General features: G+C 44.3%; 2 protein-coding genes across 2 annotated transcripts in view; one reads left to right on the top strand and one right to left on the bottom strand.

Moving 5' to 3' along the window:
- The window catches only part of LOC143774275 (NXPE family member 3-like), a 95,609-nt gene that overhangs the window by 15,507 nt on the left and 63,959 nt on the right, over nucleotides 1-16,143 (bottom strand). Inside the window, exons 4-6 of the mRNA XM_077261691.1 lie at nucleotides 11,926-12,146; nucleotides 11,398-11,468; nucleotides 624-839 (exon numbers count right to left, since the gene is read on the bottom strand). Of these exons, the coding sequence (XP_077117806.1) occupies nucleotides 624-839; nucleotides 11,398-11,468; nucleotides 11,926-12,146 (508 nt within the window). The remainder of the gene's footprint in view (nucleotides 1-623; nucleotides 840-11,397; nucleotides 11,469-11,925; nucleotides 12,147-16,143) is intronic.
- Nucleotides 1,712-10,626, top strand: LOC143773359 (uncharacterized). The gene is made up of 3 exons (XM_077260834.1): nucleotides 1,712-3,188; nucleotides 3,283-4,190; nucleotides 10,546-10,626. Exons 1-3 carry the CDS (start codon nucleotides 2,291-2,293, stop codon nucleotides 10,624-10,626), a joined length of 1,887 nt encoding a protein of 628 aa, XP_077116949.1. The 5' UTR covers nucleotides 1,712-2,290.

Raw genomic sequence — 16,143 nt, 5'->3', positions numbered from 1 at the left:
TTCCTTTGACCTCATGATTCTCATTTGGTCTGACATGCACTGTGAGCTGTGAGGTCTTATATAGACAGGTGTGCGCCTTTCCAAATCAAGTCCTATCAGTTTAATTAAACACAGCTGGACTCCTTTGAAGGAGTAGGACCATCTCAAGGAAGATCACAAGGAAATGGACAGCAAGTGACTTAAATATGAGTGTCTGAGCAAAGGGTCTGAATACTTATGACCATGTGATATTTCAGGTTTTCTTTTTTAATAACTTTGCAAAAGTTTCTACATTTCTGTTTTTTTTTCAGTCAAGATGGGGTGTAGAGTGTACATTAATGAGAAAAAAATTAACTTTTTTGAATTTACCAAATGGCTGTGATGAAACAAAGCATGAAAAGGGGTGAATACTTTACATACCAACTATATATATATATATATATATATATATATATATATATATATATATATATATATACATACACATAGTGGCGGCCCATGAAACCCCCTGGGTTTGCTGAAAAAAAAGCCTCTTGGGGTATAAATCTGAATTCTGTGCCAATATCTTATACCTTATATCTGAAATATGGACCCTCTAGATCAGAAACTAGGTTAAGCCTGAAGAAGACAGAAGGTGATCTTACTTGGAATAGATCCCTCAAGATATTCAAACCACTGACGTAGAGTTGAGTCTCCCATCATGTAGATGTCTTTTCCTTTCAAGCAGGTGAGAGCCTCTGTGGGCTGAGGAAAATGACGGTTCAAGCAAGATAGCGATGTCCATATATCAGCGTAATAAAACCCAGAGGGCTGCGGAGAGTCTTGACCACGTTGGCATACAGAGAGGTTGGAGGTGAGTCCTACAAGACAATTGGATGGTATGATGGATGGACTGTGGCATCTTCTACACAGAGTACTCCAAATGAATGTCTATCTATATTGGGATGTGTGAAAGTTTTGTACAGTGGCATGTAAAGGTTTGTCTACCCGTTGTCAAATTTACATTTATTGTGAGCAATTAAGCAAGTTGAAGATGAAGTCATCTCTAAAAAACACATTTCTTCTACATTTTAGGCAAAAAAAGTATATATACATTTCCTGTGACTACCTCTTGAAGCTCATCAAGAGAATGCCAAGAGTGTGCAAAGCAGTCATCAAAGCAAAAGTTGGCTACTTTGAAGAACCTAGAATGTAAGACATATTTTCAGTTTTTTTAAACTTTTTTGTTAAGTATTTAATTCCACATGTGTTAATTCATAGTTTGATGCCTTCAGTGAGAATTTACAATTTTCATAGTCATGAAAATACAGAAAAATCTTTAAATAAGAAGGTGTGTCCGTTGTCCAAACTTTTGCTCTGTGCTGTAGTTATATACAACCCCTGGCAAAAATTATGGAATCACCGGCCTTGGAGGATGTTCATTCAGTTGTTTAATTTTGTAGAAAAAAAAGCAGATCACAGACATGGCACAAAACTAAATTCATTTCAAATGGCAACTTTTACCCTTCGCCACGACAGCACCCCACATGAGAGAGAGGGATCCGCCCCATAGGAACAGGAAACCTACAGAATAAAAGGAGGCGGTCCCATCTCCTCCTCAGTTTAGGTTTCCTGTTCCTACAGGGACCCAGCTTACCTACAGATGAAGAGGATCCCTGGGCCATGCACCCGCCTGCGTCGGTATCTGAGGGAACGGCAGGGGCTGCGGTTCCAGAAGCAGCGGTGGGGGAGCCCCTGCTTGCAGCCTCCCCCCTCGTCTGGCCAAGCATCCACGGTCCGGGTCCGGTCACCGTGGGTCCGCCCGGCACCGTGAGGACGCGCGCGCTGCTGCGGCCGGCTTAATATCCCTAGCCGCCGCATGGTGAGTGAGAGCGGCGCGTCTAACCCGGAAGTCGCTGGAGCACTTCCGGGTTGGTCCGGGGAGGCAGGAGAATGAGCGGCAGATTCAAAAATGCAGCGCTAGCGTCGGGCCGGTGTGTGTAAGATGGCTTCACCGGCCGACGATGCGCACTTGCCCGCAGTGCAACAGCGTTCTAGCAAGGAGAGTAGCGCTAGGAGCAGCACAAAGAGTGGTGGTCGACCTCCAGAGAAGGGTTCTACCACCAAACGAAATCCGCCTCCAGAACCGGTACCTGTCAGCTTCACTGGGTGAGTTTTTGAAAGAGTCTCTTCCTATATGCTGATATGTGTTCCTCCTGTATCTTTCCTCTAGACTAAGAAAAGGACACACAAGTCCAAGCACAAGGAATGTGCTTTATGTACGCAGCCCCTCCCGGATGATTATGTTAAAAAACTGTGTTCGGAGTGTATCATGCAAACCTTACGGCAGGAAAACATAATGACTCCATCAGATGTCAGAGCTATAATCCGGGAAGAAATGCAGGGGTTGGCGCAGACAAGTACCACCAGTACCCGTCAGCTTAGTAGGTCCAAATCTCCAGTCAGTTCACAGTCAGAGGATGTATGTATATCCTCAGGTGAAGCGGAATCCCAGCCGAGCTCATCCGAGACTGAAGGGGGACTTTGTCTTCCCAACAGCAGTGTGGACAATTTAATAAAATCTGTCAGAAGCACGATGGGGTGCTCAGATGAGAAAGAAAGTAAATCGGCTCAGGACATCATGTTCGCGGGGTTAGGACAGAGGAAACGTAGGTCCTTCCCCGTCATAAAAACTATTAAAGAAATAGTAAAAAAAGAGTGGGATAAGCAAAATAGAGGTTTTCTACCATCATCCTCTAAAAGACGCTATCCCTTCAGCGACGAGGAGCTAAATACCTGGTCAAAGGTGCCGAAGGTTGATGCCGCTGTAGCCTCCACAACCAAACAGTCGGTCTTACCGGTGGAGGATTCAGGAGTCCTGACAGACCCGCTGGACCGTAAAGCAGAAGCTTTACTAAAAAGGTCGTGGGAAGCCAACACGGGGGCGTTCAGGCCCGCCATTTCTAGTACCTGCACTGCGAGGTCACTACTAGTGTGGATGGAGCAACTGGAGGAACAGATTAGAGGTAGAACTTCGAGAGAGTCAATCCTGCCGAAATTCCCTCTAATCAAAGAAGCAGTAGCATTCCTGGCTGATGCCTCTGTGGATTCGCTACGCCTAGCAGCCAGGTCAGCCGGCCTAGTGAACACAGCCCGGCGAGCACTCTGGCTAAAGAACTGGAAAGGGGACGCACAGGCCAAAGCAAAACTTTGTGCGATCCCCTGCCAGGGTGAGTTCCTTTTCGGAAAAGCGCTGGATGAACTCCTGAGTAAAGCAGGAGAAAGGAAAAAAGGCTTCCCTAACCAGTATCTTCCATCCTACAGGAGAGCCTTCAGAAGACGTCCCTTTACCAGGAACAAGCCGTTCGAACAAAGGGAGCGATGGGAGTCGAAGGACCCGAAGCAAAAAGGTGCCTTTTTTAGCGGGTCCCATAACCCGAAACGCAAATACCGCTAACCAGGAGGTGGGCGGCAGATTAAAATTCTTCCTCCCCAAATGGGAACAAATAACATCCAGCCAGTGGATTCTGGACATTGTACAATACGGCCTAAAATTGGAATTTGACCGAATCCCTTGGGATTCCTTTATAGTAACATCTCCAAAAGGTCAAGACCAACAAAGGGCTCTGGAATCAGAGATCCTATCTCTTCTGTCTAAAAAAGTCCTGATAGAAGTTCCCCAGGATCAAGAAGGGAAGGGGTTCTATTCCCCTTTATTCTTGATCAATAAGCCTGATGGTTCATTTAGAACCATCATAAATCTCAAGAGATTAAACGCCTTCCTGCGTAATCATACCTTCAAAATGGAATCCATTAGTTCAACCATAAAACTCTTGTTTCCTAGGTGTGTCATGGCCGGAATAGACTTAAAGGATGCCTATTATCATCTTCCCATACATGCCGAACATCAAAAGTATCTAAGGGTAGCAGTCACCCTGGAAGGACAGGTTCGTCACTTTCAGTATGTTGCAATGCCATTTGGGCTTTCTATGGCTCCCCGCATCTTCACTAAGGTGATATTAGAAGTGATGGCTCATCTACGTCAACGAGATACCTTGATAATACCCTACCTAGATGACTTTCTAGTGGTGGGAAACTCTATGCTTCAGTGTAAAACCCGTCTATCTAATACGATCTCGTCCCTACAGGAGTTAGGTTGGATCGTCAACTTCGAAAAATCCCGGCTGAATCCAGAAACCGTCCAGACATTTCTAGGAATCCAGCTAGACGCCGTAAGTCAGAGATGCTTCCTCCCCCAGGCAAAGAAGCTGACTATACAATCAAGGGTATCAGACGCAATACGCAACCCCTACATGACATTAAGGAAGGGCATGTCTTTACTGGGGTCATTATCATCATGTATCCCTGCTGTACCATGGGCACAATTTCAAACTCGTCAATTACAGTATGAGGTATTGTCGGCTCAGGGAAAAGACGGACATCTAGAAAGCAGAATAACTCTTTCCAAAGATGTCTTAGAATCACTATCCTGGTGGCTAGACATGGACCACCTCTCAGAGGGTGTGCCATGGATAATAGACCCGTCTAAAATAATTACCACCGACGCCAGCCCTATTGGGTGGGGAGCACATATGAAAGACAGTCTGGCCCAAGATACTTGGAACCAGGCAGAATTGTCATATTCCTCCAATTGGAAGGAGTTAAAAGCGGTAGAATATGCCTTAAATCACTTTCTTCCGCAGATTCAAGGAGCAAATGTAAGAATTTACTCGGACAATTCCACCACAGTGGCATATGTGAACCGTCAGGGTTGTACAAGGTCAGGAAGTCTAATGACCATAGCTGCAGACATCTTCCAGCTGGCAGAGACTCATCTAACATCTCTAACAGCCCTGCACATCAGAGGTGTAGAGAACATCAGGGCAGACTACCTCAGCCGAAACGAGTTACGTCAAGGGGAATGGACCTTAAACAGATCCATATTCAGTATGATAACAGAATCATGGGGGATACCACAAATCGACCTATTTGCCACAAGAGACAACCGGCAAGTAAGAAGGTTCGCTTCCCTGAACTCCATGGATCACCCAGATATGTTAGACTCTCTCCACCATCCTTGGAGGTTCCAGCTGGCATACGCCTTTCCTCCGATGTCTCTGATTCCACTAGTGATCAGAAAGATCAGGAGGGAACAAGCAAGAGTAATCCTCATTGCACCATTCTGGCCGAAAAGACCATGGTTCTCTTGTCTCCAGACCATGTGCCTATGCGATCCATGGATTCTCCCATCAGACAAGAAGCTGCTGTCCCAAGGCCCCTTTTTCCACCCGCAAGTGAAAGGTCTTCACTTGACGGCGTGGAATTTGAGAGGCAACTACTAAGATCAAGAGGGTTCTCAGCAGAACTAGTAAACACCCTCTTATTGAGCAGGAAAAGATCTACCACCCTGATATATAGTAGGGTATGGAATAAATTCTTAGACTTTTACACGGTACCGTTCACTAAGCAAGTTCCAGTCACACCTATTCTAGAGTTCTTGCAAAAAGGCCGAGAGTTGGGGTTATCTGTAAATACCTTAAGAGTTCAGGTCTCGGCATTAGGAGCCCTATATGGATGCAATATAGCAGCTAATAGGTGGATCTCCAGATTCATAAAATCTTGTGAACGTAGTAAACCGGTCCATATTCCCCGTCTACCTCCGTGGGATTTAAATCTAGTGCTAGAGGCCTTAACCAGCTCCCCATTTGAGCCACTAGATTCAATACCTTTAAAAATCCTGACATATAAAGTAGCCCTCTTGGTAGCCCTAACCTCAGCTAGACGGGTTAGCGACATCCAGGCCCTATCAGTAGACCCACCCTTCTTACTGATATTCCATGATCGGATAGTCCTAAAACCAGACCCCTCATACCTCCCTAAGGTAGCGTCCACCTACCACAGGTCCCAAGAAATATTTCCCCCTTCCTTTTTTGATTCACCTGTAACTCCAGAACAGCATAAATTCCACACCTTAGATGTCAGAAGAGCCATCCTGACCTATATAGAAAGGTGTCAGACATGGAGGGAGAGTAGGGCTCTGTTTATCTCCTTTCAGGGCCACAAGAAAGGACATGGGGTCACGAGAGCTACCATATCTCGATGGATTAGAGATGCTATCTGCTTGGCCTATACATCAAAAGGCGAGATTCCTCCAGCGGGTATTAAAGCGCACTCAACACGAGCCATGGCTTCCTCCTGGGCGGAACAAGCAGATGTACCGATCCATTTAATATGTAAGGCCGCAACTTGGTCTACACCTTCTACCTTTTACAACCATTATAGACTTGATCTATCTGCATCTTCTGATCTGACCTTTGGTAGAGCTGTTCTTAATACAGTAATCCCACCCAAATAATGAATCTCTGAAAATCTCTCATGTGGGGTGCTGTCGTGGCGAAGGGTAAAAAGCCGGATTACTCACCGGTAATGCTCTTTTAATGAGTCCACGACAGCACCCATTTACTACCCTCCCTAAGTTATGCACAGCTCTTCCTTTTAAATTCACAAATAATGGTTGTATAGAGTTTAAGATATTTATGTTGCTGAATAAGAATTAATACTAAAGCTTTTGCGGTTCCCTTTTTGTACTCTGTAAACTAAACTGAGGAGGAGAGGGGACCGCCTCCTTTTATTCTGTAGGTTTCCTGTTCCTATGGGGCGGATCCCTCTCTCTCATGTGGGGTGCTGTCGTGGACTCATTAAAAGAGCATTACCGGTGAGTAATCCGGCTTTTCTGGCTTTAAAAAACACTAAAAGAAATCAAGAACAAAAAATGTGGTAGTCAGTAATGGTTACCTTTTTTAACCAAGCATAGGGGACAAATTATGGAATCGCTCAATTCTGAGTAAAAAAATATGGAATCATGAAAAACAAACAAACAAAAAACCCTCCAACACATCACTAGTATTTTGTAGCACCACCTCTGGCGGTGCAAGTAATCTTACTTTTTTTTTCTCCTGCAATTATAATCAATATCCTATGTGGTATAGGAAAATGCTTGCAGCTGAGCCAGATCACTTATACTAGCACCGCTATTGCAGTTTTTTTCTTGTACAATTAATTTTTTCAGCTTAAGCTTTATTTTTACAGATAGTGTTATGTTTGCTTCAAGAATTTGTTAAAATTTTATTGAGTCCCTTCTTCCCTCTACCCATGAAATTTTCCCCGTACGGTTGGCTGCAACACAACCCCAAAGCATGAATGATCCACCCCCATGCTTAATGGTTGTTGATAATTTCTTTTCCTGAAATTCTGTGCAATTTTTTCTCCACGCACACCTTTGATCATTGTGGCCAAAGAGTTCTATTTTAACCCCATTGGTCCACAGGACTCGTTTTCCTAATATTTGTTTAGTTGCTCTTTTGCATACTTCTGATGCTGAATTTTCTGGTGAGGATGCCGGAGAGGTTTTCTTCTGGTGACTCTTCAATGAAGGCCGTATTTGTGCAGGTGTCTCTGAACAGTAGAACAATGTGCCACAACTCCAGTCTCTACTAGGGTTGAGCGACCTTTACTTTTATAGGATCGGGTCGGGTTTCACGAAACCCGACTTTTTCAAAAGTCGGGTCGAGTGAAATCGGCCGATCCTATAAAAAAGTCGGGGTCGGGGTCGGCCGAAACTCGAAACCCAATGCAGTGCATTGGGTTTCCAATGGTTCCCAGGGTCTGAAGGAGCGGAAACTCTCCTTCAGGCCCTGGGATCCATATTTAAGTGTAAAATAAAGAATTAAAATAAAAAATATCGCTATACCTACCCTCTAACGGGCCCTGGTACTAACCGGGAACCTTCCTTCCTTAGAATCAGCCTTCCAGGACCTTGTGGTGATGTCGCTGTGACATCGCGGCTTGTGATTGGTCGCGCGGCCGCCCATGTGACCGCTCGCGCGACCAATCACAAGCCGCGACGACACCGTGACGTCACCGAAGGTCCTGGAAAGGCTGATTCTTAGGAAGGAAGGCTGCCGGAAAGAAGCAGGGCGTGTCCGAGGGTGAGTATATACCTAATAGGAATATACTCACCCTCGGCTTCATTCCGGCAGCCTTCCTTCCTAAGAATCAGCCCTTCCAGGACCTTCGGTGACGTCACGGCTTGTGATTGGTCGCGCGAGCGGTCACATGGGCGGCCGCACGACCAATCACAAGCCGCGACGTCACCGCGACGTCACCGCAAGGTCCTGGAAGGCTGATTCTAAGGAAGGAAGGTTCCCGGTTAGTACCAGGGCCCGTCAGAGGGTAAGTATAGTGATATTTTTTATTTTAATTCTTTATTTTACACTTAAATCTGAATTCCGATACCAATTTCCGATATCTTAAACATATCGGGAATCGGTATCGGAATTCCGATTCCAAATTCAGAAGATCGCCGACTTCATGGCCGACCCCACACAGGGGTCGGGTCGGGTTTCATGAAATCCGACTTTGCCAAAAGTCGGCGACTTCTGAAAATTGCCGACCCGTTTCGCTCAACCCTAGTCTCTACTAAATCTTTCTGAAGGTATTTTTCAGTCAAGCAGTGATCCTAACTTGCCTCTATAACAATCCTATGAGCAGCACTAACTGAAATTTTGCTTGGTCTCCAAGACCTTATCTTGACCTCCACAGTTCCTGGTAACTGACATTTCTTAATTACATTTCTAAATGAGGAAAGAGCAACCTGCTTTGTGGAACTCCACCATTTTCATTTTCAAACTGCAGTAGTCAGCTGCTTAGAAGAACCCATGGCTGCTGTTTTTTGACACAAGGTTAGAGGAGGCTGGGCTTTTATAAAGTTGGGAAATTTGCATCACCTGGCCTTTCCTAATGATGATTGTGAACACTCTATAACCTAACAGACTAATTAAGGACTGTAAGGGTACCGTCACACAGTGCCATTTTGATCGCTACGACGGTACGATTCGTGACGTTCTAGCGATATCGTTACGATATTGCTGTGTCTGACACGCAGCAGCGATCAGGGACCCTGCTGAGAATCGTACGTCGTAGCAGATCGTTTGGAACTTTCTTTCGTCGCTTGATCACCCGCTGACATCGCTGGATCGTTGTGTGTGACAGCGATCCAGCGATGTGTTCGCTTGTAACCAGGGTAAACATCGGGTAACTAAGCGCAGGGCCGCGCTTAGTAACCCGATGTTTACCGTGGTTACCAGCGTAAATGTAAAAAAAACAAACAGTACATACTTACATTCCGGTGTCTGTCCTCCGGCGTCTCAGCTTCTCTGCACTGTGAGCGCCGGCCAGCCAGAAAGCGAGCACAGCGGTGACGTCTGACGTCACCGCTCTGCTTTCCGGCTATGGTGCTTACACAGTGCAGAGAAGCTGAGACGCCGGAGGACAGACACCGGAATGTGAGTATGTACTGTTTGTTTTTTTACGTTTACGCTGGTAACCAGGGTAAACATCGGGTTACTAAGCGCGGCCCTGCGCTTAGTAACCCGATGTTTACCCTGGTTACCCGGGGACTTCGGCATCGCTCCAGCGCCGTGATTGCAACGTGTGCCCGCAGTCTACGACGCTGGAGCGATAATCATACGATCGCTGCGACGACACGGATCGTGCCGTCGTAGCGATCAAAATGGCACTGTGTGACGGTACCCTAACTTTGGTCCAAGTTATCTGAGCACACAAATCTCAAGGGTGCCGGAACTTTTGCATCAGTCCATTTTCCTATTTCTAATTGTTAAAATGTAAAAAATGACTTTTTTTGCCTAAAATACAAAGGAAATGTGTCATCTTTAACTTTAGGCCTTTTAGAGATCATTGCATCTTCAACTTGCTTAACTGTTCACAATAACAGTAATTTTGACCAGGTGTGCCCAAACTTTTACATGGCACTGCAAATGCCATGAAATAATCAAAATTATTACAATGGTTCATAGTAGTGTAAGGATACATGGCGGCTTTCTAAGTGACCCACAGTATTAAAGGGATACGCATCTGCTTCCATAGTGGCCCATTTTAGTAGATGGATACATATTTACTTGCACGGTGGCCCATGATAATAGAAGGATACATGTTTACTTCTTTAGTGGTCTCCGGTAGAGGAGGGTTTCATGTCTGCTTTAACAATGGTTTCCAGTAGTGGAGGAATTCGTTTTTGCTTTCATAGTGGTCTATGGTAGTGGAGGGCTTCATGTTCGCTTCTTCAGTAGGCTATGGTAGTGGAGGGCTTTATGTCTGCTTCTTCAGTAGGCTATGGTAGTGGAAGGCTTCATTTCTGCTTCTTCTGTAGTCTATGGTAGTGGAGGGCTTCATGTCAGCTTCTTCGGTTGTCTATAGTAGTGGAGGGCTTCATGTCTGCTTCTTTGGTAGTCTATGATAGTGGAGGGATTCATTTCTGCTTCTTCGGTAGTCTATGGTAGTCGAGGGATTCATTTCTGCTTCTTCAGTAGTCTATGGTAGTGGAGGGATTAATTCCTGCTTCTTCAGTAGACTATGGTAGTGGAGGGATTAATTCCTGCTTCTTCAGTAGACTATGGTAGTGGAGGGATTAATTCCTGCTTCTTCAGTAGACTATGGTAGTGGAGGGCTTCATTTCTGCTTCTTCAGTAGGCTATGTAGTTGAGAGCTTCATGTCTGCTTCTTCGGTAGTCTATGGTAGTGGAGAGCTTCATATCTGCTTCTTCGGTAGTCTATGGTAGTGGAGGGCTTCATTTTTTGCTTCTTCGGTAGTCTATGGTAGTGGAGGACTTCATGTCTGCTTTTTCTATATCCTATGGTAGTGGAAGGATTCATGTTTCCTTCTTTGGTGGTCTATGACAGTGGTTGGCTTCCTGCATGCTTCCTCAGTTGTCTACCATAGTGGAGGGCTTCATGCATATTTCCTCTGTGGTAGTGGAGGGCTTTATGCATACTTCTTTAATGGATTGTAGTAGTGGAGGGCTTCATGCATGCTTTCTTTGGTGGACTGAGGTAATGGAGGGCTTTATGTAAGCTTCCTTGGTGGACTGTGGTAGTGGAGGGCTTCATGCATGCTACCATGCTGGTCTAGGGTATTCTAAAGGTTAACATCTACATAACTGGTGCACTAGGGTTATAGAGAGGATAGTGCTGGCTTCTTTATGGTCTAATGTGGTAAAGGGGTTAATGCCTACTTTCCCGAGAATCTAGGTTAGTGAATTGGTGAATTACTACTTTACCAATGGTCTTATTACCGATCAATGCCTTCTCCCACAATTAATGGGACTGTGCCTTAAACAATGGCATCCTGCACCCCTAGATATGGCTCTGATTTTCAGGATGAATAAAATTCAGCAAGGAAAAAGGGAAAAGCACCAAAGCAGGAAATATTGCACAGCTTTATTTGATAGAGTGGAAACATTGCTTAGCAAATGTAGACTGATCATGTGGGGTAAACCTGAAAAAAGAGAGGAGAGGGGGATGCAGGTGCAACTTTTCCCTTAGCTTGTATTCTGTATCTACATAAACCTGCATGGATCTTACCCACTGAGCTGTTTCCAGTCTTGGCAATGATTAGAGACACTGAGCCAGGGATAATTTTGTCAGTGACTGAGCTGGAAGGAGGCAATAGGGACAATAAGGTGAATGGACTTAATTACAATCTAAACCTCTAATTGCATGTTCATAAATCATGGAAATCAATTATGGATTTCATGAAAACTTGGGAACACCCTTATTCCCCCAATTGGTGAAATATTGGTCAATCAAGTAATTTTGTTTTAGTTTGATTACATCATGATTGCGATAACATAACTCAGCTATGATGTCACAGATTGCTTTGTTTTACATAGGTGATAAATGTTAGATCTCTAAAGCAGGAACATCCGAGTTCAAGTTCAATGATCTTGAATGTGCATCTCCTTTAAGCCCAAAAATTTGCTACCACATCACCAATTTGATGCCATGACATCATAGATGTGTTGATGTCACTTAATCTGTGAATTCAAATCTGCTCTCATGACATCACAGATGTGATGAAGCTGTTACAGGTTTGTAGATGACCTCACTCACCCACTCAGTAGAGAGTCCTCCAGCTGGTTTGTCACTTTGTGGTTTCCACCCATGGAGTGATAGACCCAGGAGTCACACGGCAGCTTCCGTGGTCGCACACACTGCCAGATGTTGCCTGTGGCGGGGTCTTTATACGTACACACGTGTTTTCTTGACACCTCCAGGTTGCACTCCATTATCTCGCTGGTGCCATTTAGTTCAAAATAGCCCAAAAAAAAGACCTGAGAAGAAGAATTGTGGTCACACCATGATGTTACATCTTATTGCAAGAGGAGAACATTCTTTGTCCCTATGTAGTGTGCTAAGCAGAGCTGCTTGGGGTCTGGTGCATAAGGCCATAGCAGGAGTTGTGAACAACTGATAGGTGCTGGATATCAGACCACCATCCATCCTTGAGAGAGGTTATCAATATCTAAGTCCAATAAATCTCTTTAAGAATAACATTCTGGCTAAAGAAGTCTCTAAGTAAGAAGGGGGTAGGGTGCATGGTCTACAGACTAAACCAATCATGGAATAGGCCAAACTCTCCAGAAGCATCATGTAATGTTTAAGGTTCTACTAAAACCAGAAGATTCAAACACAGAGGGCCTCATTTATCAAAACTGCCCAAAAGAAAATACTGTCATTATTGCCTCTAGTAAGCTATGGTAGATCGACTCACTTGATTCGTGATTAAAGAGGTTGTCACAGGAACACTTTCCGTTTAAGCTATCTGCTGGTTTATTAAAAATGTACTGCATAAACCAGTAAAAAATTAAGTAAACAAACACGTTTTTTCTGGCATAATGGGGAAAACAAAATTAGCATTCAGTAAAGTCTGTGTGGCTGCTCAAGGATACAAAAACAAGGTTCTATTCTCTGTACCACAAGCACAGCTCTGGAGATCTCATCTCCAGACACACTGAACACTGAATGAGCTCAAGTGGCTCCACATTTACTTTCTGGACCACACCCTGGGTTGGAGAGATTTTGAACAGCCTCCCAACCACTCTTCAGATGTTTGCAAAAACCCAGCCCTTAATATGGCTGAATAACCCCTCTCAGCACTTGGTATGCTGGAGCATTTTTCCAGATTCATATCACTGAGGCTATCATCCTGAGTAACACATATTTCCCCTCCAGTATTTTACCAGTGACCTTCTCACACATTCCTCTCTCTGCCCAAAGCCGGGAGTTTTGGCACCTTCAGCCACTAAACAGGGAAATTAATTATATATGGTTGGCTATAAATATATCCATCGGCTTCCACATTTTTGTATGCCATGTAATTAATATGCATGTAGTTTATTATTAATTATTTTCTTATACTTATAACATAGTGTTTTTTTATATAATTTATTAAGGTAAATGGTTGTTATAATTTTATAACTACTGATGGTGATGCTACTGATGGTTTGAATTTTGTCCCTATAATTAATTTTTATAAATTCTATTTACCTGTAATTCACATCTTTATATAATATATAAGTTTATAAATATATTTCACCACACATAGCTGTAATATATCTTGATGCAATGCAGTCTTTCTTATTTACCATTATTTTTATTGTCCATTGGCGCTAACTTCTGAACATATTACTGTAGCCAGCAGACTCTAAGGCCACTATTTGGTCATGAATTGTCATGGCAAATATCAAGATTACACAATCATGAACTCAGGATGCCGATGGGGATAAATAGGAAGCCCTCACACTCTGTTAATCATTTATATGATGTAGTCACTATTGACAGCAGCATCTAAGGGGTTAAACAGATATGGACGCCGCCAACACTGATCGTAGCTGATGCAGCAAGTTGTCAACTACAGTGGACAGCCGACAGCTGCTGAATTGTCACCTGTATGGGGATGCTATTCTCTTATTTCTCAGGTCAGTAAAAAGATGTATTGGCGATCATTAAGGGGTTAAGCATGTATTAGACATTTAACCAATCAGAAGGATCCTATGACTGCACAACTAATCCCAGCATTACAAAGTACTGTACCAAAAAGACCATCAAGTGGGATGTAACAGCAATAATAGTAAATATAACACTACATATATGTTATATGCAGTTAGTATATACAGTTGTGCTCAAAAGTTTACATACCCTGGCAGAATTTTTGCTTTCTTGCCCTTTTTTCAGAGAATATGGATGATAACAGCAAAACTTTTTCTCCACTCATAGTTAGTGGTTGGGTGAAGCCATTTATTGTCAAACTACTGTGCTTTCCCTTTTTAAATCATAATGACAACCCATGTCGTACCATACCGTGTATTGCCCCCTCTAACATCAATGACAGCTTTAAGTGTTTTGTGGTAGTTGTGGATGAGGTTCTTTATTTTCTCAAATGGTAAAGCTGCCCACTCTTCTTGGCAAAAAGCCTCCAGTTCCTGTAAATTCCTAGGATGTCTAGCATGAACTGTGCGCTTGAGATCTCCCCAGAATGGCTCAATGATATTGAGGTCAGTAGACTGAGATGGCCACTCCAGAACATTCACTTTGTTCTGCTGTAGGCAATGACAGGTCGACTTGGCCTTGTGTTTTGGATCATTGTCATTTTGGAATGTTCAAGTATGTCCCATGTGCAGCTTCCAGACTGATGAGTGCAAATTTGCCTCCAGTATTTGCTGATAAGGTGCTGCATTCATCTTTCCTTCAACTTTGACCAAGTTTCCTGTGCCTTTGTAGTGTGAAGAGTTAAACTAAGATCAAAACTAAAGGGCTTGATTTGGTGCTTGTGACTCCATCTTGTTGTTTAAGAGATGAATTCTGTTATTTAACTAGGTAAAAGTTCATAGTTGTTGTGGGGCCAGATTGCTCCAGCCTGGCCAAGATATGAGACTGAGGGTGTATTGTTCTGCGAGACCTTGGCGCACAAGCTGTTATGTTTTTTTCCTATGCCACATAGACACAGCCATATATGTAGTTTCCGTTTTTTCTGTATTCTCATAAGTTAAGTGCTGCAAGTGTGTTTTTATACTGTTTGTTGAAGTATAACTTGCTAAAATCATAAAAGAGGTGACATAATAAATGGGGGTTAGAGACCTGCCTTTGATCCTCCCAAACAGAGATATGTCTCCGTCTGGTCATTCTCAGTTGCCGGCAACGCCCTGTGGATTAATTTGGAAATCACTTAAGGTACCGTCACACTAAACGATATCGCTAGCGATCCGTGACGTTGCAGCGTCCTGGCTAGCGATATCGTTTAGTTTGACACGCAGCAGCGATCAGGATCCTGCTGTGATGTCGCTGGTCGCTGAATAAAGTCCAGAACTTTATTTGGTCGTCCGATCGCCGTGTATCATTGTGTTTGACACCAAAAGCAACGATACCAGCGATGTTTTACACTGGTAACCAGGGTAAACATCGGGTTACCAAGCGCAGGGCCGCGCTTAGTAACCCGATGTTTACCCTGGTTACCAGCGTAAAAGTAAAAAAAACAAACAGTACATACTCACCCAGCGTCATACCTCCCCCAGCGTCTGCTTCCTGACACTGACTGAGCGCCGGCCCTAAAGTGAAAGTGAAAGCCGCTGTGCTGTTAGGGCCGGAGCTCAGTCAGTGTCAGGAAGCAGAAGCTGGGGGACGCTGGGTGAGTATGTACTGTTTGTTTTTTTTACTTTTACGCTGGTAACCAGGGTAAACATCGGGTTACTAAGCGCGGCCCTGCGCTTAGCAACCCGATGTTTACCCTGGTTACCTGGGGACCTCGGCATCGTTGGTCGCTGGAGAGCGGTCTGTATGACAGCTCTCCAGCGATCAAACAGCGACGCTGCAGCGATCGGCATCGTTGTCGCTATCGCTGCAGCGTCGCTTAATGTGACGGTACCTTTAGTCAACCGTGAAGGGTCACTTCAGATCCTCCCCCAACAGCTTGGTGCCCAATGTGGGGCCCCCAAATAGGGATGCCTCTGCCCCCTGGAGGACAACAAGACAAAGGACCCTCCGACCGGACACAGGCACTGGAAATTGGGACTGATCATCCCCCACGACAACCACGGTAAGTTGGCAGTTATACTGTTCAGACTGACCGTTTGGTGTGGTTTTTCTGTGTTTGTTGCTGCAAAGAGAATCTGAGGTTGCCCCCGATGGTGGGGTGATTCTTGGGTGGAATCATATAGAGGTGTAGTTCCGTTGGGGGCCCAGTGTTCGAACCGTACCTCATAAGGGACGGACACCCCGGATTGACTAGTGATTGTAATTCTCTTTTTAGTCAAAATATCCTGAAATCCTGAT

This window comes from Ranitomeya variabilis, chromosome 5 (assembly GCF_051348905.1).
Source record: "Ranitomeya variabilis isolate aRanVar5 chromosome 5, aRanVar5.hap1, whole genome shotgun sequence".
NCBI classification, from domain to species: domain Eukaryota; kingdom Metazoa; phylum Chordata; class Amphibia; order Anura; family Dendrobatidae; genus Ranitomeya; species Ranitomeya variabilis.
The sequence above is the reverse complement of the archived record's forward strand: the minus strand, read 5'-3'. Positions and strand labels throughout refer to the sequence as shown.